The 24,498-nt window shown below is 34.3% G+C and overlaps 1 protein-coding gene across 4 annotated transcripts in view; it reads right to left on the bottom strand.

Moving 5' to 3' along the window:
• Positions 1-24,498, bottom strand: part of SYT1 (synaptotagmin 1) — a 731,190-nt gene that overhangs the window by 211,159 nt on the left and 495,533 nt on the right. For 3 of the 4 annotated variants that reach the window (XM_074226490.1, XM_074226491.1, XM_074226492.1), the window contains 2 exons: positions 13,541-13,725; positions 5,291-5,413 (listed from right to left, as the gene is read on the bottom strand). In XM_074226490.1, coding sequence (XP_074082591.1) covers positions 5,291-5,413; positions 13,541-13,725 — 308 coding nt within the window. The remainder of the gene's footprint in view (positions 1-5,290; positions 5,414-13,540; positions 13,726-24,498) is intronic. The other variant, XM_074226493.1, reaches the window with a different exon arrangement.

Genomic DNA, 24,498 nt, shown 5'->3' with positions numbered 1-24,498 from the left:
ATCCTGTCTCCTTCACACTTGACCTTCACTTTGTTACAAACATCTGGCAGCAATTCATTTTGTGTATAATCTAATTAATATTATCATTTTGATAGGTGAAAACTAAATCAGAAAGGAAACATAGTGTGAAAGGAATCAAGGTGTGGACTTGAATTTTAGGTATATCAAATATTAGTTATGGCACTTGGACCAGGAATATCACTCATCTGAGGCATTTATTTCTTATCTGTAAAAGGAGATGGTTGGACTAGATGAAGAAGTTTTTGTCTGTTTTGTGAGAGTGTGTGTGTGTGTGTGTGTGTGTGTGTGTGTGTATTATGACCCCTTTGACAATCTGGGGAAACCTTCTCAGAATATTTTTTGGAAGGATATAAAATAAAATGCAATACATGGGATTACTAAGAAAACCGATTATATTGAAATGCAATCATCACCATATTAAAAGTTCACAGACAGTTAAGAAACCTTGGAGATGATTTCTAAAATTGCTTCCTGTTCTAACACTCATACGTCATACTTTGAGGCTGTAATTTTAGCTTTGTAGAGCCAAATGAATATTGATGTATTTTCTAATGTCAAAAGGACAAAGTTTCTGGTCTTAATCAAATGCACAAATAATCTCTGTGCTCATCTTCAAGTTTGTTTCTCTACGGATGGTCGTCTTTCTGGTTGTTTACCTATGGTCACTATCCTTACATAGGAAGAGAGAACTAAAACCCAGTCAGGGCTGGGACACTCTCTCATCACCAAAGATTCTGGGGACAGACTACTGAGGCATCTTCCATCTGTTCTGCTAAGTGTGTAAAAATTCACAAATAAGATTCTGGATCAACTACAGAGCTTTATTCATTCAAGAGTAAATAAATGATCCATGAGCTTTTTAGCTAATTGAGTAAAAATGCAATTCACTTCGTAAACAATAAAAACCTAGAGCAATCCATACACAAAAGAAGCACTCTGCTTATAAGTGGGATGTGGTCAGCATGACTCAAATGCCATCCCAGTCTGTTGCAGTCAATGGTAATGGATTTTTCTGGTTTATTGCTTTCATTGCCTTTTGCAATATCAGCATACCATCTTCCTTACAAGAGCAACAAGATTTAGATAGGAAAGGAGATGCTGGAAGATAACCAAAGAATCCATACAAGCTGGCATGAGATTTTTAAAATGTGGACTAGGAAAATCAAAAAGAATCCACCTCTTTGCATACTATTAGGCAGCATTTTCTATCTTCTCTTTAGCTAATAATGTGCACAATCAGGAAGGTATTTTTTTTCCCACAAATCAAACCCATTTTTTACTTCAGAGAAATCAAACCCACAACACTATTGTAAAGGAAGCATTGACTATTTCAATTAGAAATAATCTTTTGGTTTGAAAAGTTAAAAATGCACATTTCTTTCTTTTTAAGACTCCTATCCAAGTAAGAAGTTTTATCTTTTTTCTTTTTGGCAATATATTAAATGAATTCCAATAGCATTCTAACAAGGTCCAGTATTTCTGCTAAGCAAGAATATATCTTTGTTTTATTAGCGTACAGACTTGGGTTTTTAATGTTTTTTAGATTCTTGTTTTCCTAGTGAATATCAATCATTCAAATTATAAACTGAATTGCAGATAAACCTTGAATATAATGCCCAAGATTTCATCAGGGAGAATCTCAGATCATGTCCCTATTTTGATTCTCATTCTCTCTCTCTCTCTCTCTCTCTCTCTCTCTCTCTCTCTCTCTCTCTCTCTCTCTCTCCTTCTATTCTCTGTCTTTGTTTCTCTGTCTGTCTTTATCTGTGTCCCTCTGTCTGCCTCTTTCTCTGTCTTAAGCATCAGGGATTGGGAACATGAAAAATCAGAAAACTTTATTCTCTAATAAATATAGCTCTTTAACATGCATCTAATAACTTAGTGCAAATCCATATAAAAGAACCAAACTGTGAATAATTAATGGGAAATAGTAATTTTTATTTCTATAAAATCAGCAACTAATACTCAACATTGATTAAAACATTTCCTGAAAATGCACATAAAGCACATGACATTTACATAATATTATGCTCATGTACTTGAATCATATCCTTTTACTAATATTTCTGTGAAGTGTTCATGGACAGAATGGGCACACACTTAAGTCCCAGGATAGAAAGACTCAAAAGTAGGAAATATGGCCAGTAATCTTTCTTTCTTGGAAAGTTACTTGATGAGTATAGCTTTTGTATTAACATATGCATCTTTTTCTAACTTGAGATGAACCATACGGTGTTGGATACTAACACATACCTAGCCATGGTTTCTCAACTGTATGAACTAATCCACTGAACAATTTCCTTGAAGCTCCATTTTTAAGCAATTTCTCTGAACAGCAGAAGTTGCTACTTAACAGAAACTGAGGTATCTATCTTGTTGAGCTTCAGATTTAGAGGTTACAGTCAAACTGAAAGTCTTATGCTCTTTTCAGAAAAGGTGACATTTATTAGAAGTTTGGGGGCAGCTAGGTGATGCAGTGGTTAGAACACTGGCCCTGGAGTCAAGAGGACCTGAGTTCAAATCCTATCTCAGACACTTAATAATTGCCTAGTTGTGTGGCCTTGGGCAAGCTACTTAACCCCATTGCCTTAAATAAATAAAACTAAAAAAAAAAAGCAGTTTGGCTCTACTCCTTTGGAAAGAATCTTCTTCCTCTCTCAGAAATCAGAGGTACAATACATAAAAGTATATTTTGTCTTCTTTTAGTCTCTTTTGAAGTTCATTACCTTTCTAAATCTATGCTAATATGATCTTGTCTATGTTTTCATCAAGGCTCCTCAATAGGTAAACAGGGCATAATTATACACATTTTATAGAAATAATAAAGGATAGTTGCTTATATATTCTCAGTAATTGCTTTGTTGTCCTCAATTTTTTTGGCAGACATCTAATCTGCTAGCTTTTCCATTCTTTTAGAATATTTCCCTTTCTAAGATCCTTGAAGACCTACCTTCCCAAGGTACTCCAATAGAATGAGGGAGCAGCATTTGCCAGGTAAATCAACACACCCCCTTGATAATATCTTCCCCCAGAATCTGATGGAATTAGAGTAGTTTCTCCAATAGTGTCTCAGCTTGGTCACTGGACCAAGAGATTTTACAGGAAAAATTCTAGCAATTCCATCTATGTTTGTAGGTTGTCTAAGAACAGGGTAATTTTTTGCAGCCCTTAGTTCACCATTTTACCAATGATACTATGGAAGTGAAAGGGAAATATGTGGGGCAGGGATCATTTTGCATTTTTGTTCATTTCATGGTTCACCATTTTGGTGATGAATTTCTAGGCTACTATCATGTATTGTCTCTCCTTTGAACTCCTATATCACATTAAAATAAACTCTATTTTTGGTAATTTTCACATTCTATCTTTTATTTATTTGTCAACTTGCCTTCTATTAACATATAATACAGTGCTCATTGGATGTCTTCCATATGATAGGTGATTAATAAATATTTATTGATTACTGTTTGATGACACATGGACCATACTTTATTTATTATTGCTTTTTTCACAGTCTATAATGTTAGGTATGTTATATTAATTCATTGCTTCATAGTTCTGGAGCTGGAAGGCATCCCAGAGGTATATAATCCAACTCTCATTTTTTATAGATGAGGAGACCCAAGAAATTGAAATGATTTGCCTGAAGTCATAGAAGCGGCTAGTTTCAGGACCTGGATTTCAATCCAAGTACCTGTGATTCTAAAGCCAGTGGCTGTTTTCATTATAGCAAGAGCTTAGTGAATATTTTTTTTAATTTGATAGAAAATCAAAATCAATTTAATGAAGTTCCTTTTTAATTTTTATTATAATAAGCCAGAAATTGAAAAAATACTTTTATTAGGGATATAAAATTCACAAGGGCTTCTCAGAGGGAGATATTTAGGAAGATGAAATTACACTTGATTATTGACTGGAAATTCATTCAAGAAATTGTGTTTTGTTATCCTATTTTTCTTATAAATTTCTCTGGCATAGCTAGATAGCATAGAAGCCAGAGTGCTAGACCTGGAGTCAGAAGATTTGAGTTCAAACCCAGTCTCAGACACGTAATAGCTATGTGATCTGAGCAACACTTAACCCCTGTTTGCCTCAGTATCCTCATCTGTAAAAAGTAGAGATAATTGCAATATTTGCCTCATAGAGTTGTTATGAGGATCAAAAAAGAATAACTTCAAAGTGATTTAGCATAGTGATGGGCATAGAAGTGCTAAATAACTATTTGCAAAAATTCATATATTATGTTTCTACTTATCATTTTTGAAAAGTCTTAAATTTTACAATTCTCCCCACAGAATATTCATATGTTATGAAATAAAAATAAAGTAGGGGGTCTTCCTGCTTTCTTGAATGGACTTTTCATCAGAAACAGCATCTTTAGCTTGTATACTGATGATATTCAAAACATGACTGCTTGGAGAACTCTTGTCTTGAATTTTCCCAACTTCTCCATATCATTTGTAATAATAAACATGACAAAGAATCTCAAAGCTTTGGCCTGAATGGCGAGTGATATTATTTAGTGTTGGATGGGACTGGTAAGTCTAAAGTACTCATTTTACAGATGAGGAAATTTAGGTCTAAAAAGGAAGGTGGTTTGACCAAGGTCAGACAAAAGTAGCAAGTGTCAAAGTGAGATTTGAACCTAGGTCCTTTGATTCCAATGATCATCCTTCCTACTTCCCTGCTCAACCTCCTCTCTCATACTCTAACTATACATAGAATAATCCCCTAATCTCCCCATTAATGGACCGTTTATAAAGATCAAATGCAAATTGTGACTGTAGAGTTCATATTTTCTTACATAGACAATACAAATAAACACTGACCTTCAAAGTCATCACATTTTTCAAAATACTATTGATACTTTGGAGATTCCCACTGGACTCAATTCATAAGCCAAACAAAAAAGAGAAATCAGCTACTATTTCATCTCTCTCTCTCTCTCTCTCTCTCTCTCTCTCTCTCTCTGTAATTTTATTTGATCCTCAAAAGAACTCTTGCAATTAAATTTTATAATTGCAGCCATCTTTCTTTACATATGAGAAAACTGAAACACACAGAAGTAAAGTAACTTGCCCAGGTCCATACAGCTAGTAAGTGTTTGAGGTAGAACTGGAACTCAGGTATTCCTAACTACCCTTTATAAATTCTAATTATTATTATTATTATAGTCTGTCATAATCACCCCAGCATCTATTTTTAATTAGCTTTTTAGAAAATAAGATGGAATTTTATTTTTTTATGTTTTATTCCACCCCCCTCAAACCTGGTTATTCTGGAAGTCGTAATCCAATGAGTACTGGAGTTTCCCTAGTTTTTCTTCTTCTTTGGGTTCTTCTTTTTCTTCCCCATCAGTCAAGCCAGTTTCAGCATCATCATCCTTGAGGGCCTACAAGGAAGAAAATGGGAAATCAATTCACTTTTCATCAAGACACAAGTGAAGCGATGATGCTTGATGTTCTACCCCCAAGCCATGAAAAGCCAGTGCAAAGCTGCTTGGAGTCTCAGTTGATCTGACACACATTCCTATATGCTGCTCACAGATTTATTTTTTTAATTCTGTCTGTGCACAAATTTTTGTTTTCTTATAAATCAGCAAGCAAGAAGGAAGCAACAGAAGCCTTCAGAATATCACAAGCAAATAATTTTCAACTCTTGCAAAGACTGAAATTCAAAGAAAATGTTAGCTTGACTCTGAAAAGTCTGCTCTAATCTAATTGTTTCTTATAGAGGCAAATGTGGATAAACATGCTATTAGCTAGATCAAGTCACATCCCCATTCCACTTAAAGAAATTTTTAAAAAAATGTCATTCTGCATGCATTGAAAGCATTCTATAATAGAAAAGTCATAGACTTCTACGATATTCTGTGCAAAGGCAATGTCATATGGATTGAATTGTCAGAAAATTATGATTCTAGAAGTTTTACACACATATCTGCAGTCGGAATAGAAAAGAAGGCAATACCATGCCATTGGCAAAAGCATGTCCCGAGAAAACCACTTCCATGTTGCTTTCCTAACAGCTCCATCAAAAGCTTGGTTGAATTAAATTGATTCAAGGGTCTGTTCATTTCAGAAACATGAGAAGTACACTTGTTATTATAACTGGATTTTGAATGGCTGTACCACTAGTAAAATTTTATGTGAAAACACATGAATTAAGTTACTTGGATTTCCTCTTAGAAAGTCAGTTTTGAACAACTGAAGATTCTTTGATTCTGAAAACTTAAATGTATTATAAAACAAGATGATAAGAAGTTTTCTTCTTGGAAACTTATTTTAGGTACTTTTCCTTGACTTATCAAAATATATCAAGAAAGTGATAAGATGAGCATTCAAATTTCCTAATCAGAATAAAAAGAATGCAGAGAATCATAGTTCTAAAGTAGAAGAGGTCTTGGAGGTTATTCTAGTCCAATGTCTGATTTACAGAAGAAACCAATAAAAGTGAAATGACTTCCCGACAGTCACACAAATGGTAATTATGATAGTATTAGAATGCAGGGCCTCTGACTTCAAAACTATATCATCCTTTGTCTTAAAGACAATTGACAAATACTTATAATTACTTTTTCATGTTTCTCCTTAAGGAATGTCATCTTACCCACAGAGATGAATATTCTTGCTTCTTTCTTACTTGGGAAACTGTTCACTAAATATTTGAAAAATTTCTCCCAGAAGTTATCAGTAAAAGGTTTGGGAAATGGAAAGGAAGAGAGAAAAGTAATCCTCCTTTCTTCATAGGTAAATGCACAAAAAAGTAAATCTTTCAAATGCTTAGCTGTCATTTTGACCCAAGACTTTAAATCCTAGGTCACAGTAGATAAGGACTTGTGAATCAGTCACAGAGACAGAATGGTGAAATATAGAGCTAGGGATTCACTCCCTAGATTCCTTCTTGAAAAATCTTAGGAGCTATTATTATGGAGAGTAAACAGGATTCTATTTTCTCAGTTACTATTGTGAATAGCCAGTGCTGATTTCACAGCAAAAACCATTTCTAAATTTTTCTTAGCTTCTCAGCATCCTATTTAAGAGTCAAATGTATATTCAGCCCTTTTCTCCAACCATTGAAATGTTGACTGATGGACATGTCAAGAATTTTAATATCTGGGATTTACTTGCCTAAAATAGCCAAAGGCAAAAGAGAACCACTGTTATTTTGATGTCTCCCTTAAAGTCTTAACTTTTGGGGTCCTGAATGGGAACAGACACTAACCCTATGCTAAGGAATGACTTAGGGTCTTGTCAGAGGATTTCATGTAGCAGGAATGGCATGGACTTCTTAAAGATTTTAGCTTACAGATGGCTATAACACTTGTCATGCTTGATGTTCTTAGAAAACTAGAAGGAGGGAAATTTCCTCCCTGAAAGATTTCCATTTTTATAATAATAGCAAGCTGTCCAATGCCTGTTCCTGGCTAAAAAAGCAGTCTGTACATTTTTCCCACCATCTAATTAAAACACATACACACACATACTTTTTGATGGATTAAAATAATTTTTAAAAATCCCTCTCTAACAACTGACAATTTATATATCATGTTTTGGCCCATTGCAATTCAAAAGGCCCAAGATATTAAATCTCCTTCTCCCTAAGTGGCTTGTGACCCAATAAAAGGTACAGAACCAGCTCTGTAATTATTCTGCATGAAATAGGGCTACATTTTTTTGATAATTTTTCAGAGCCACAGTTCATCACTGAAGTGATTAAGTCTACTCCTCTCCCAAAGGCTGCGTTTAAGCAAGAAATTTTCTGTACCAATACATTAAATTCAGACCCATTAAATCAGTAGCTATTATTGTGTCTCTGGAGTGACATTTTTTTCTATCATGAAAAAAATGCAGAAGAGAAAGCTTGTAGACCTAGAGGCTGAGACTTTGATAAACCACTGCAGAAAAATTTGTGATGGAGACAGAAGATAGCTCTTTAAAATACAGTGTTCAGAGTACATTGGTTGAATGTCTGCAATATGATTCTCATATTATTCATCTTATCACCATAAGAGAAGACAATTGTTCATAGTGATTGTTGTTGAGGATTTTTTAAAAACCGAATGTATTATTTCATTAGCATCATAATCACTTGGTAATAAATTCCCTCATCAATAGAGAATTAGTACTTAACTCTTCACCTAATAGACAGGGATATTGGGAGGTTAAGTGAATTATTCAGGGTCATATAGCCAGTATGAGTGAGAGCTGAGATCTGAATCCATGTTTTCATGGTCTCAGGCTAGTTCTCTAACCAAGCTGTCTCTGAAAAATCATTCTTGGGACTCAAACAAAATGGAAGTATAACCAAATATATTTCCTGTTGGTGCAGGAAATTTGAGCTTCTTAGTACTTCTCAATTTGATACATTAGTAATAAAGAAAATGAGAACCCTTTATCTTGGGGAGGAAAAATCAATTTAGTTCAGCCTTTTGATATGTGTCAGAACTCCATTTTTAAAATCTCAGCTGAGGAGCCCCAGCTGCCAAGGAACTAAATATATATCAGAACTTTTGATTAGGTGTGTCTAAAGAGCAAAATAAACCTACCGCAGGTGAAAATCCAGAACAGTCATGAGACACAACACAGATAGGGAGGACATAGAAGGAAAAAATAAAAAAATTAAAACATCCACACACAAACATCAGGAAAAAACCAAGGAGAAATGACTTTTTTCCCATCTATAGGAATTTGGTGTTTGTTTTAATATTTTTTAGGTCCTTAAATTTTGGAGATCTAAAATTTATAATGGGAGCTGAATGGGTCTATGACTGATAGAGGTTTTGTTCCTTCACCAGATCATACTGGAATTCTTTGGAATGTATGTGTTTGGTGTGGGGTGGAATTTCACTAAATGTACCCTTCACTGAATATCTATCCTTGAATTTTGCAAATTCCATTTTCTTGAATTATTCAAAAGAAAGGCATAGATGATGGAAGAAGACAGAGATTTACTATGGTTGATGATGCCTTCCATAAACTTGGAGACCTCAAGTCAATCTAAATGATTCTCCTTTTTGGTTCATTTCAAAAGTATGAAAGCTTACTTTTTCAGCCAGAAGTATTCCAGAGGTACAGCATGTTTTTCATTGTTGAAGTCATGTATTAACTATGAATATATTAAAATATTCTGTCTTAAAAAGCACAGGAATTAGACTGATTTCATTAGGTTTTAGGGACCTCTTGGATGAGGAAATTCCATCCATCAATGTAGACAATCACTTTTTCTGCACTGGTGGTCATAGAGAGTTGTCTAGACCAGTGGGAATTATAGCAATTTTCCCTGGTAACAAAGCCAGGACTTAAACCTAGGTCTTTCTGGTCCTACAAGACAATCTCTCTCCATCTCTCTATACTGCCTTTCAAATATGCCTCCCAAAATCTATCAAGGTTGTACATTCTAGTTCATTTTTCAGGTTCTTTTAAAAGTTATGCATTGATAATCAGTGTTATATAATGCCTTCTCAAAGATTGCACATTTTATCTAATCTTCCACTGTCATCCTCCCCACAAAATGCATAAAGAATCTGTTATTAGTTACTTTTGCTTGTTAAAAGTATTGCAATGGAAATGATTTTCAACTATCCTATTTTCATTTAGTCATCTGTCTTCCATCAATTGGCTATAAATTATAAACTAGTTCTACTTAAAATTCAATGTCATCAAAGATTCTTGTTTAAAAATGATTATAAACACCATTCTAAATATCTGGGGTTCTAAAATACTTGAAACAAAGGAAGTTATATTTCCAAAATTTCATTGTATTGTTTAATCTTTCTCAGATAACAATAAAAGATAATTAGAATCAATCATTATTGCTAATCCCTCTCCTCTCCAGAAGAACGATTACTGCTTCCAGGATTGTGTGTATTGAGATCACAGTCATTTGTCCTGGTTATAATAAAGGTGATAAACACCACTTCATATACTATTAGGAACAGCTTTACATAAAACAGAACAAATTCCACAAAGATTGTTATCAAAAGTATGCATCATTTGTCCTAAGAAGAAATGTTTGATTTGCTATTATTCAGCATGATTAATTGTAATTTAGAGGTCATAACTTGAATGTTACAGTCAGTGTGATTCCAAAACTACCCTATTTTCAATATTAATTTCCATTCAGCAATAGTTGAAAAATTAATTTAAGTATATTTCAGTCTATATCCATGTAAGGAATTATTTCACATTTAATCTTCTAAGAAGTTTTTAAAAAATTCTGTTAGGTGTTGTTTGCAATAGAAAGTATTGAAATAAAGAAATATTGAAAAAATAGGAGGTTCTTTAAAATATCAATTTCTTTTATCAAATTACCAGAAGCCAAGTCCTTCAGTAGAGTGGACTGCTAGGAAGTTTAACCCCTTATATACACAAATCTTTTGGAAATTATATAGGCATTTAAACAAACAGAATGACAATGGGGAATGGGGGAAGGAAAAGGTGCCAAGAGCAACTGAGCAAATTGATTAACTGAATTTTAATAGATTTCATCTGAAAGCAACTCTCCTATATTTTCAAAAGAATTTTTTTTAAAGAAGGGGAGAGAAGAGATTTGGGGCAAGGGCTTTCTTGGTAAGGAGATCAATGACTTAACAATGTTAATAACATGCAAACGATTCTTTAAAAATGAAATAAAATATATGAAATTTAAGTATTCAATTAACAGAAATACAGGAGAGAGTCTTTGAAGGTTGCATATATTAAGGTATTAATTGATACATTGACACATTACTTTTGGGTCCTTGAAACTTTTTTTTGAATATTGAAAAATTATCGTTTTGTTTGCAATAGCAGATTTCACGTGAATTAGATGTTCTTTGAAAATACCCTGAAATGATTAACTAAATATGGATTAAGAGGACTATAAACTGAAGCTTAATTAGACTTTGGTCAAGGCTAAGATGATATTAAAATTTACTTCCTTACCAAAAAACTAAACTCAAGCCCAATATTCAAATTAGTTCTATGTAGTCTATTTGGCAAAACTTATTGATTGAATTTATCAAATAAAATGAATATAGAGGTTTAGTTTTAATTTTCATCCATTTTCTGGGATTAAAATTCCTCCTTCTAATTGAACATGTGATTTTTTTCATTACTTATCCTAATACTCTTTGTCCTTTGTTTTCAAAAAGGACCAATGACATCAGAATTAATGTTTTCTCTTGTGAGTGAATTGGATTTAAGTGAGGCAGAGTTGCACAGTAATCTGTCTCACTTTTTCATCCCAAATCATAGAAGTTCAATGTCAAGGCAAAAGGCAAGATGATTGACTTATTCTAATAGTAGCGATTCAATAATGTGGTATTTCATTGGAAGTGAAATGTATATCAAGTATATCAACTGCTAAGTCTTGACAGTGAAAAACCTATTGAGATCAATATAGAAGAAGGAAGGTTATCAATTGTCTTCCCTGTTTGTCTTTCATCTGAGCACACATTTTGTAATTAAGGACTGTGGAGCAAAGGCAGCAGAATATCTCAATCATTCTAATTTGTGTGAGCCATCTAGATAGTGGAGAGAGATAGACAGTGATATTAGGGTTTGGATTACAAAGTTGGAATTTTCATTTTAAGATAATAGGCAGTGTGATGCCTATTTTTTTAATTTTTTTTTATTTTTAGATAAATTTTTAGATTTATCTTTTAGATTTTAGATTTGTCTTTCAGGTCTACCAATACCCTCAATGATCTTTGGTCATATTAGTCACAGTTCCTGGTCTAAGAGTTTTCTCCTCTGTGAAATGAAAGGAGTTCCATAAAATCTAAAGTCCTTTTGAATTATATAAGTGAATCTCATTTTTCCCTCTGAGGATTCAAACAACCCATTCTCTCTAAGGAGAAAAGGAAATAAAAGGGTGGGTTGGCAATTGGGGGAAAGGCCAGGGAATATGATAAGAGGGATTTAAAAATGAGGACAAGCCTCGAAACTAAGAAAGATCATAAAGGTGGTTATCTTCCAACGAAGAATAGCTTTTAGAAAAGATGATTGTGATTCATTGGAAAGAACTGTACATTTGGAATCAGAAGAATGTGTCTTGTTCATATTACTTAGTATTTGTATACCTTTAAATAAGTGACACTTTCTTCATCTATAAAATGGGGGGGGGGTTGGACTACAAGACTTCTTGAGTCCAGATGTCTGATGGAATTTTTAAGTATTTCTTGTATCCTTGCAATTTCTTCAATTTTATTGTTTTCCATCTGGTTTCTAAAACTAAAAACCCTTTGGAAAATTCAGGGTGGGTGGGGAACAGGAAGGGAACCTAGGAAACAACATTCTGCTGCACAAAAACAGAAGGAGGGAAATTTGGTATGAATATATGTGGAGGGATAAATGGGTGCTAGACAGACAGATTAAATTTCTATGATTCCTGGGAAGGAAGGAGAGAGCTAAGTAGAGGAATCAGAAAGGGTTTATTATCCACAGGAAGCTGGTTGATTCTTGTAAATGGCTCTAGTGATACTTAGGATCTCAAAGTTATAGCAAATTGGAATAAGTGAATATTTTGTTCCTATTGTATCATATTTGACCAAATTGCCCTTGAAAACAAATGTGTTCATATATCATTTCTGAGTTTTATTCTCCACCTCTCTCATTCTCATGGCCTCTAGAGTTCTTTTAAATTATATGAATGAATCTCATTTTTTTTCCCTCTGAGGATCCAATGACCCATTCTCTCTATGGAGAAAAAGAAAGAGAAGGGTGAGTTAGGGATTGGGTGAAGGTTAGGGAGATCAAAAAATATAATAGAGGGACTTTACACTGAGGACAAGACCAGGAGCTAGGAAAGATCATGTAGATCCTCCTCCTTATTCCCAATCTCCTCTTACCAAATGTTTTTGAAGTAGCAAATATATATATATATATTACTAGTCTGGAAAGAACATGTTTAGGGAATTTATATTGGTTGTTAACTCAGAAACTTTGCCCCTCAGTACTCACATGTTCTTCTTTATATGAAACACTTTGGGAAACTTTATAAACAGAGGGATGTGTCCAAATCATATAAGGTGGAGTACATTCTTAGGTGAGAAGTATTGGTGGAGGGGAGAGGAGTGTTTTAAAAGCCCTGGAGGGGAGAAAGCTTACACAAATATTCCCTGTAATATGCTCTGATTTTAGCTATTCTTGCTAATCTGTTGTTTCTTTGCCATGACAGGACTATCAGGGCTGTTAGCATCTTCTGAATGTGATACCCTCTAAATTTAGCTCCCTGAGGGAAAAGTCGTAATTGCCTACCCTTAGTTATAGTCCTCTTTACAAATTTTAATATGACGCAAAGGAAAACTGATTAGTGGATACAAAGGTGTTCAAATTACAGCAGCCAACTCTTAGTATGTTTTAGCTAAAGTTGTCCAGGAAGTTACTAGTTACATGGGAATAATGAAATCTATTTTCCCACAACGCAAATCTAAACTTACTAAAGAACCCCTACAGTCACACACCTCCTAGCTCCCAACTCCTAATAATGTTTAATAATATGAATTAGGAGGCATCCAAGAGAATGATCACATTACCTGATCCTTCATGGTCTTCCCTAAGTCTTTTACGTCTTTCATGTTTATGGCATTTTTCCCACCCTTTTCCTTTCCCTTCTTCTTGTTCTTCTTCTTGAATAAACATTTCTTACAGATACAAAAGCAGCAGGTCAAGATTAAGAGGACTGCAACTATGGCTATGGCTATTAAGGCCCACGGTGGCACTGGAAGAGAAAAGAACACAGACAGAGCAGTTAATCAGCTAAGCAGTAACCTTGAATTCATTTAGCTACAAAGCTCTTAGAGTTTATTTCTAAAGTGTCAAAGTATACATCTATGTACAGACATATGCATTTTATATTTCAGAATTGCATTTTATATATCTTTACAATTATAACACACATGTATATGCATCTATGATGGCGCAGTTGGCATCTAGGTGGTCCAATGAATAGAGAGCTGAACCTGGAGCCAAGAATGAATTCACTTTCTGAGTTCAAACCCAACCTCAGACCTTATACTATGACCCTGGGCAACTCACTTAGCCTTATTTACCTCAGTTTCCCCATCTGGAAAATGAACTGGAAAAGGAAATGGCAAAACATTTCAATATCTTTGCCAAGAAAACCCCAAATGGGTTCATGAAGAGTTGTCCTGGTTGCTGGACTTATATATGGGTAAAAGTGAAATAATCCCTGCCTTCAAGGAATTTATATTCTTAGAGATATCGTTAAATAATTGTGCTGAGTATTTATATTAAAATCCATAACAGAAACATTTGTAATTGTGAACCTAGGATGCAAACTTCAGTTATTAAGAATAATCAGAAATAATAATTGGGATTTTCTAATACACAAAGATTGAAACAAAATGACTCTAAAGAAGTTATTTGGGGGGCAGCTAGGTGGTGCAGTGGATAAAGCACTGGCCCTGGAGTCAGGAGTACCTGGGTTCAAATCTGGTCTCAGACACTTAATAAATACCTAGCTGTGTGGCCTTGGGCAAGCCATTTAACCCCATTGCTTTGCAAAAAAAAAGCCTAAAAAAAGTTATTTGAGACAGCTAAGTGGCACATTGGCTAGAGTGTAGGGACTTGGAGTCAGAAAGACCTGAATTCCAATCTTTCCTCAGAACCCTACTAGCTAGGTGATTACTTAACTTCTCTCAGCCTTAACTTCCATATCTTTAAAATGTATAAAATAATAATTAATAATAATAATAATAAATGATATCTAACTTACAGGATCTGAAGAACTTCCACACGTAACTAAGCTTTCTGTTATTTTAATGGGACTTAAAGGAAACTGGAGAAACTAAGAGGTAAAAATGAGGCAGACTAGGAGAACAGTGAGAGAAAAAGCCAAAACAACTTCTTAACAAGTTCCCTTTTAATAAAGGGGGAAATAGTCTTGGAGGAAATAAGGGGCTATATTTAGAGGTTTTTAAAGGAAGCTGCATGTCCACTACATAGGAATGTTACAGACAGGATTAGGAATATTATAGATAAGATTCTAAATCATGTATGGGTTATTCTAGATAGTCTCTGAGATTTCTTTCAATTCTGAGATTCCATAAACAGTTACTGGGAAATGGTGCAATGGAAAGAGTATAAGTCTTCTATTCAGAAAATCAAGAGAACTTGGGGATGGAAGAGGGATGCAGACGGTTTAGTTTAATATCTTCATTTTAAGTCCCTGAAGGGTTATGTGACTTACAATCACTCAGATCACATAGTAGCAGAGTGCAGAATGAGAAATGGATTTAGAATTTAAGAAGCTGAGTTTAAATGTGACTTTGAGTAAATTCTTCATCTGCCTTTTTCCCCCTTCCCATCTACATAATGAGAGAATCAAATGGGATGATCTCAAAGGGATGACTACTAATTTGTGCATGTAAGAACATCATCACTATTATCACTGATATTTGCACATATTTACAAATCTTGAGATTTGTAAAATACTTCAAAAATAAGAAAGTGATCTTTATTATCCCTATTTTATAGATGAGGAAACAGGTTAAATGACTTGGCCAGGGTACCACAACAATTGAGTATCTGAGATTGCATTTGAACTCAGGTCTAACTGAATTCAAGTCCATCAGTATTCATTAAACCACTTTGCTGCCTATAGATAAGGGTCACTTAGATCAGTCTTATCACTTTGAAGATGAGAAAACTGAGACTTAAAAAGATTATATGAAACTCCAGGGGTCATACAGATAGTGGCAGAGATAGGACTGGCATACAGCCCCATGAGTCAGTGCAGAACCTCAGCACTCTTTCTGATGCAATTCATGGCTTTGATTCTTTCGACTCCTAGAATTGATAATCCTTCACTATTTTCCTTCTTTGCATGGATCTTCTATGTATATGTTTTTTCTCTCATAATAATGTGAACTCCTTGAGGACAAGAACTGTTTGTGAGGTCTGGCCTTTCTTTATGTTTTCAACACTAGCACCTAGAACCTAGTAAATAATTAACAGATATTATCTGATTGAATTGATTGTAGCTATATTTCATATAATCTTATGAACATCTACTCCATGTCTCTTTTATAACTATTAAGATCTAACTATTTTGAAACACATAAAGATATTCAGCACATGTAATACGCCACTGAAATATTTCTGATTATCTTGAATAAGGATCAGACCTTCAATGGTATAATAGAATCTCTTTGTTTGGTTGGTCTAATCAAGACTGACTCTTTGTGGCCCCATTTGGGGTTTTCTGGACTAAGATTCTGAAATGACTTGCTGTTTCCTTCTTCAGCTGAGAAAACTGAGGCAAAGAGGGTGCAGGATCAAATAGGAAGTTACTGAGGCCAGTTTTTGAACTCAGGAAATTGAGTCTTCCAAACTCCAGCCCTGGTACTCTATCCATTGCATCATCAACTGCCCAATAATTTCTCTACCAAAACAGATTTTCCCCTTTTCTGCTATTGACAGTCAAAGAATTGTCTATCGCTTAGGAGATTAACTGACTTGCCCCGGCTCATACAACCAGCATATGTCAGAAATATGGAACTTAAAATTAGGTCTTCCTAGCTTTGAGAAGAGCTCTCTTGCTATTATGCTGTTGTCTCTCAACTTTGTAATATATGACCAAAACAGACAGTAAATTGCTACTGACAATGACTTATTAATGATGAACTACCTTTCTGTATGATGTTATTTATTCTCCCTATCAGACCTGTATAAGAGTTTTCTAAAGAGCAAGATAAAATAATTTTAAATTACATAGGACAAAACTGAATCAATTTAACACATTCATAAAAAAATGGAGAGTAAAAGTAGAGAAAAATGATTTATTGAAAAGGGCTAGAGAGATAGGATCATACCATTGCAGGAAGTTAGTCCAACCATTGTTTATTGGAGGGAAATTAAAGGGCTTGAAACAATATTATAAGTAACTTTCTTACTTTTGCAAGTTTCATTTAAAAATGATACTAAATTTGTTTTTGAATTTTGATTTTTATTGAATTTTCTTAAAGAATACTCAAAATTTAAGGACATTTTCCTGTATAATTTGCTGCTTTTGAAACTGGGTCATGAAATCTTGAGGAGAAAAATATTCAGACTGCAACTCTTTTGGGAAGTAATCAGTTGTGAATGTGGATGTTATAGTTCTTAAAGAGGCATTTACCTTGCCTTTAATTTAGAGCTTCATTACTTCTCCCCTGTATTATCCTCCCAACCAGTTGCCATGCTTCTACTCTCTCATCTCTGCAATCCATGTTATACATCGACAACAAAGCACAGATCAGATGATTTCATTCTCCTGCCCTTGACCCTTCAATGCCTACTGTTGACTTTAGATATATTTTCTAAATCATCAATGTGCAATTTATGTGAATTAATTATTAATTTCTAGGTTCCTGGAACTATGCAAAATCTTGGGGTTAAAAATACAAAAATTAAGAAAGACTGATCTCAAGTCTTCTAAAAGAAGAAAAAACAGCAGGCAAGGCAAGCATTTAATAAGTGCCAACTATGTATCAGTGCTAAGTAATGGAAAACAACACAGATAGGGGAGTAATAACCTCAAATGTGATGCTTTATTTTGGGAAATTCCAGGCATGGTGAGAGGAGTCACAGGGTCACAGTGAGTCACCTTTCTCCAGGAAAGGTAGTGCTGATTTGATTTCTATTCTCAAGGTCAGAGGTTGGAGGGAGTAGAGGAAATTTATGTGTAAGGTGGCATGGAAGAATGACAGCCAGGATTCATCATGGAAGAATTTGGAGGTCTTTCAGCAATCAGAACAGCCTGGCTCCAGGTCAGGAAATAGATATAAATTTCTAGATCATTCAAGACCTTCTAACATTTAACCCCCAAAGGACCACTTTTCCTTTCACTCAACTTGCAGCTAAGTCAATATTTCTAGACTTAGATCCTCTTTTAAGACTGAGCTACACATTTTCTCAAGATGTCTAATATACAAGTAATATTTTTTATTCACCCCTTTCCTGAATTTCCCTGTCTTTAACAAGGACACCATCCTTTAAATTTAAAACCCCCCACAGTTAGTTTTCCTTCACCTCACAAATCTAGTTAGGTGCCAAGTTCCATCCGTTGGTATATTAGTGTCAATACCTACTCTAACTGAATTGGACCACTTGCCATTGCCCAAGCACAATGTCCTTCCTCCTTTTGTGATTGTCTTTGTATCACGGTTCGCTTGGAGAATATCCCCTCCTCCAAATTGCAGAAACCTTCCTTTGTCCTTCAAGGTCCAGCTCAACCTACATTTTCCCCAAAAATTGTTCTTTCCATCATGCTTTGCTTAATCAACTGAAAACCCCACAATCTATTTTGTATCATATTTACATGTTCATTTTATTTTCTTTAGCAAATCGTAAACTTCTCAAGGACAGAGACCATTCCTTATTCGTTTTTCTTATTTCACACAGAACCAAGCACCGTGTCTTGTCCATCATAAGAGTAAATGGTTGTTGATCGACAGCAAACACTATAGATTTAGTAAGCAGGTCCTGAATGCCTGTACATTTTGTGCTACAGGATCATTTTGGAAACCATTTAGCTATCAAAAAATGTATAGAGTGATTTACAAGGTTTGTTTTACAAATATTTCATTTTCTCCTCATAACAATTCTGAGAGACAGATGCTATTATTATCACCATTTTACAGAGGATGGGCCTAAGGCAGACAAGGGTTAAGCTGAATTTGAATTCTGCTCTTCTAACCTCCAGAACCTCATCAACTACACTAATTTCTTCATCTCCAAATTTCCTAAGTATTTTGGCAATGGGATGACTCCTGAAATGCCTGAGAAATAGAACAATAGAAAAAACTTGGAATTGAGGAAAACGAACTCTGGCTGTTGTTCATTTGTTTCCATTGTGTCTGATTCTCCATGATCCCATTTTGGGTTTTCTTGGCAAAGATATTGGAGTGGTTTCCCATTTCTTTCTCCAACTCATTTTGCAGATGAGGAAACTGAGGCAAATAGAGTTAAATGACTTTCCCAGAGTTATATAGTTTGTAAATGTTTGAGACTAGAAGTCAGGAAGAGAAATCTTTCTCTAGGTCCAATGCTCTATCCACTGAGTTACCTGGTTGACCAAATGATTGGTTGTGTGGAAATGTCTTTTAAAAATATCAGATATTTCTATTGCCCTTAGTGACACAAAATGACTTAGACCATAGTAAAAACTCAATTATAGCTATAAAAATATGTATATTAATAAAAATTAATGAATGAATTAAAAGATCTGACAGTCTTATCTGATCTGGTAATAAATGATCAAAATTTTGCTTTTTTTTAGAAATGGAAAAATATTCTTGCTACATGAACTTTCAGGTAATCCATAAGATAGTCTGTTCTCTGATTATCTTTGGAAGAATCCTTCTCCTGCCTCCCTTCTTATAAATATCAGCATCAATATTTCTCGAGTTTAGCTTATATAGCTGGCACTTGTTAGGTTTGGAGAGATAGAAAAAAGTATAAGGTGTAGTTCCCCACCTTTTTTAAGAAGGGAAGACAGATCACGTTAATACATAGGAAAGATCCGGGTGGCTAGGTGGTGCAGTGGATAGAGCTCTGGCCCTGGAGTCAGTAGGACCTGAGTTCAAATGTGACCTCAGACACTTAATAATTACGTAGCTGTGTGGCCTTGGGCATGCCACTTAATCCCATTGCCTTGCAAAAAATACACAGAAAAGATAAATAATGACATAAAACAGCATTTTTCATCTGTGTCTAATGAAATATCAACTGGACAATTTAAAATAATGAAAGAAATACAACAATGATAGATTTTTTTTTACTCTTTAATGGGCTTGGACTTATCTCTGTCAAAGTCCTGTGAATTATGTATTTCTTTTAATTTTATGAATGAAGAACTTGAAACTAAAGACTTAAATGACTTGTCCAGGGTCATATAGCTAGAAAGTGTCAGAAAACTGATTCAAATTCAGTTCCTCAAAGTAAGGGTTGTATTCACTAAGCTTCCAAGCTATCTCAAGCTTGTTAGTATCTTTGACCTATGATCCATGTACTGGATAGATAATCCTGTGGTGATCATGAATAGAAAGAACAACGATATACCAAAATATTCATGGCAGCAAAGAACTGGAAACCAATCTATCAATGAGCATTTATTAATTTCTACTAAATACCATGAAAAGACAACATTGCAGCAGTTCTCGCGCTCAAGGAGCTTACATTCCTTTGGGAAAGCCAGAGTGTGTTTATGAAAATGTGCATTCATTTAAGATATGTATACCCATATATAGATATACCCTAGGTATTGTATTTAATAACTCATATCTATCTATATATCTTATGTATATGCATAAATATATACACATGCACATTCTCTATTTTTTTCTCCATGTGTTAAGTATTTGTGTTGGTTTCTCCTTTTAGTGTTTGGCATTCCTTTAAGGGTGGGAACTCCATGTATAGCCTAGTCCTTTTGGTGAATGGTACTGTCTGGGCTTGTTTTTATTTTAACTCAAGGTTTTATTACACTTAGGACTCCCTTCCTTTCCTTTTCCCTTTTCCCCTTTCCTTCCTCCCTCCCCCTTTCTTCCTCATTTGCCTTCCTTGGACTTGCATATCATAATATGCAAGATAATATAATATCCCTTGATTTTGATTATCCCAAGATAATATCCTTTGATTTTGAGATTTTCTTATGGCATCAGTGCCCACTCTTCGTCCCCCAATTTCTACCTATCTTCCAAGCCTTACTGAATCATCTCTATTGAAAGATCAAAACCACTTTCCAGATTTCTCCCCCTGTTGTCACTGATTGAACCAAACCAGGACTGAACAGCCATCAGATTTTCTTTTTCTTGTAAAGATGAGGATAGATTTATGAGAATCAAAATAGTACACAATTAAGTTTAAGAAAACAACTGCCTGCTAGAGGATACAGAATAAGTTTTTTTTCCCCTAAGAGCTACCCCTCTCCCCTGGCATGAAGGGAACAAGAAGAAATCATTCAGTAGCTTATTTGAAATATAACCTTTGAACTAACTCCTTCTTTAACAGGAAATCAAAAAAAAAAAAAAAAAAGGAAAATTCTTCCTAGCTGCTTTACAACCTCACTGTCATGTCCTATCAGTCCTTGGGAGTGGTGATGGTGGTTGAAGAAGGTCACTCTTCAGTACTCAACATTCATTTTCTGCAACAGGAGCTTGCAATGTCATGGAGGAAAGGAACAGGGGTGCTCAACCTTGCCTATGTACTTCCTTAGGCATGATGTGAACAAGATGGATTATCTTCCAGCTTTTTTCTCTCAGAGGATTCCCAAAATAGCTCTAGACAGCCAAGTTAAACAAACTGGTGAATTTGAGAATGGCATCTGCTGGTACCTCCTCTGTTCAGAGCAGTGCTCAAAGTTCAATTGCTATACATGGATTATCCAACAGTTGGAAATTAAATAAAAGGTATTTGGGGAGAGCAGCAAAAAGCAGCTGGGGAGATCAGGACCAAGAGAACAGGCACTGAAGATTACGGAATGGCTGAGCAAACTGTAGTCCAGAAATATAGTGGACTATGTAAATGTGAGAAATTTAGAGAAGTATAGGAAGATCTATGAGAACTGATACACTAATTCACCTATACTAGAACAATGCATATAAAGACTTTAATGATGATGTGGCATCTATACCACAAAGTTGATAGAGCTGGATCTGTAGTCAGGGAGGCCTGAGTTCTAATCCAGATTCAGATACTTACTAGCTATGTGACTCTGGGAAAGCCATTTAACCCTTATCTGTCTCAATTTCCTTATTTGTAAAATGGACATCATAATACTACTTACCTCCATTGTGATGATCAAATGAGATAGTATTTGTAAAGTAATTGGTACATGGCAGGTGCTTAATAAGTTTGCATGTTTTCCTTCCCTCAATTGAAAATCCAAATCTTTTTTTTTATGGAAATCAAATTCTGAGAAAATGATGGTCCCAGAGAGCCAACAATGAAACAAATTCTCAAATATATGCTTTAGCACATATTATTAGAAATGTTACAAACCAACCTACCAATGAGCATTTATTAATTGATACTAAGTACCATGAAAAGTTTGTTTTAGTCCATTTTTCAGTTTTATAATTCTGGGGGAGAGGCAATATCCAGAAATGACTGATATAAACAAAAGTCATCAATTAAATTTTTATTTTTTAATTTAGTTCTATGGTTATGATTTCAGTGATGGTCAATTCTGCTATTGAAAGAAGCTTATAAAACTAGTTTATAAAAAAGGGACGAGTTGTTAGAATTGATTGTGAATAAAAAAGAAGCTTTACTAGGCAGATGATATATTACTTGCTGTTAGACAAAATGGATTACTCACAATTCCATGTACATAGCATCTCCCACCTCTTTGTTTTTGTATAAGCAGTACCCTGTGCCTAAAACACACTCCTTTTATATCTCTCCTTTGTAATCCTCATCTCTACTCATGAATCATATCAAGCTCCAATTCCTTCATAAAGTCTTTCTATTTTTAAATTTTAGCTATTTTATTTATTTGTTTTTCCAACTACATGTGATTGTAGGTTTTGCCCTTCATATTTTGCAAGGTTTTGAGTTTTATATTTTTCTCTCTCCATTCCTTCCCTTCCCCTCCCCTTGACAGAAAACAATCTAATATATGCTCTATATTTATAATCATGTTAAGCATAGATCCATATTGATCATGTTATGAGAGAAGAATCAGATCCAAATAGAATGAAACTTTAGAGAGAAAAAAATGACAGAATACATAAGACAAATTTTAAAAATTGAAGATAATCAGGTTTGGTCTTCATTCAAACTCCACAGTTCCTTTTTTGTATATGGATGGTATTTTCCATTATAAGTCCTTTAAATTGTCTTTGATTATTGTACTGCTGAAATGAACAGTCTATCATGGTTGATAATCATCCCAGGTCTCTAATATTATGTACAACGTTCTTCTGGGTTCTATTCATTTCATTCAGCACATGAAAACTTTCTTGATGACCTCCCTTCCTCCTCTCCTCCCCACTCCCCAAATTGTTTTGTATTAAGTAATCTGCTGTCTTATCCCTCTACACCCATCCCAATAGAATATGAATTCCTTGAGGTCAAGGACTGCATTAGTTTTTATACTTAAACCTTCAGCACTTAACACAGTGTGTTGTCCATAGCAAGTGATTTAATCAAGGTTTGTTGAATGTATTAAACTGAATACTAAGACATACTTGAGGACTGTGGTTGTTTTTTCTTCTCAAAATAAACATTTACAAGTAGAATGTTCCTTGTAATGTCCATAGCAATAGGCTGTTGACTTTAATGTGCAAAACTCCCAGGAAATCAATTAGATTTTAGATTGATTTTAAGATGCTTTGTAAGAATAATATATGTAACTTTGCTAATGAAAGACAAAGAATTAACATAGCACTTTAATGGGACATTTTGGAATACACACACACACACTGCTTCATGAGACATAATCTTTATTGTACATGAGTGTGTGTATGTAGAATATAGTATCTATATACATACTATATATAGTGTATATTACATTTACGTATAGTATATCTTACATAGTACATAGCATACATGTTATATAAAATATATACTACATGCACACACACATATTATATATCACACGATGTCACAATCCCACTGGCTTTTGAAAGTGTTACTCTTTTTAATATATCTATATCTATATGTATGTCTATCTATCTATCTATCTATCTATCTATCTATCTATCTACCTATATAAGAACATTGCATCTGGCAGAAGGAACCTGAACGTGATATTGCCTCTGGCATAAAGTGATAAATTAATGTGATTGCTATTGACAATCCACTAAATTCAAGGTAATATAAAAAATAAATTTAAGTGATATAACATACACAAATAAAAGTTTTTCAACTAAAAATAATAGATTTTTTTCTTTTCTAAAAAACCTAGAACCAAAATGTTACATGGATCTTGGTTAAGGAATTAAATCTCACAGCAAAGAATTAATATGATTGAATTCTGAGAGACCAAAATAGCAAAATCAGGAGAACAATGTCACTAATGAGTTAATCTGCAATCCAGTTCTACAATCCATATTTAGACTGTGACTTTGGGGCAAAACATTTCATTAAATTTGTGGACAGATGTCTATTATTTTGTACTCTGAAACTATTTAATATCTATAGCTAATCTATATCAATATCGATATCGACATCTATCTATTTTTATATCTCTATATATCTCTATATATCTATATCTATATCTATATCTATCTATATATATATATATATATATATATATGTTGAGAGAGAGAGAGAGAGAAAGAGAGGAGGCTTCATGAGACATTACAATCTTTATTGTACACAGCCATAGTATAATGAGTATGATGCCCTGATTTCTTAAAACTCCATTTTTATGTAATATATCTATACAGACTCTCTCCTCCTTTTCTCCATGTTCTTCCTTCTTAACTCCTTGATCCACAATCTAAATTATGTCTCTAATGTTTTATGAAGTTCTCTTTCTCAG

Source organism: Macrotis lagotis, chromosome 2 (assembly GCF_037893015.1).
Source record: "Macrotis lagotis isolate mMagLag1 chromosome 2, bilby.v1.9.chrom.fasta, whole genome shotgun sequence".
Taxonomy (NCBI): Eukaryota; Metazoa; Chordata; class Mammalia; order Peramelemorphia; family Peramelidae; genus Macrotis; species Macrotis lagotis.
This window is presented reverse-complemented; position numbering and strand designations above follow the sequence as displayed.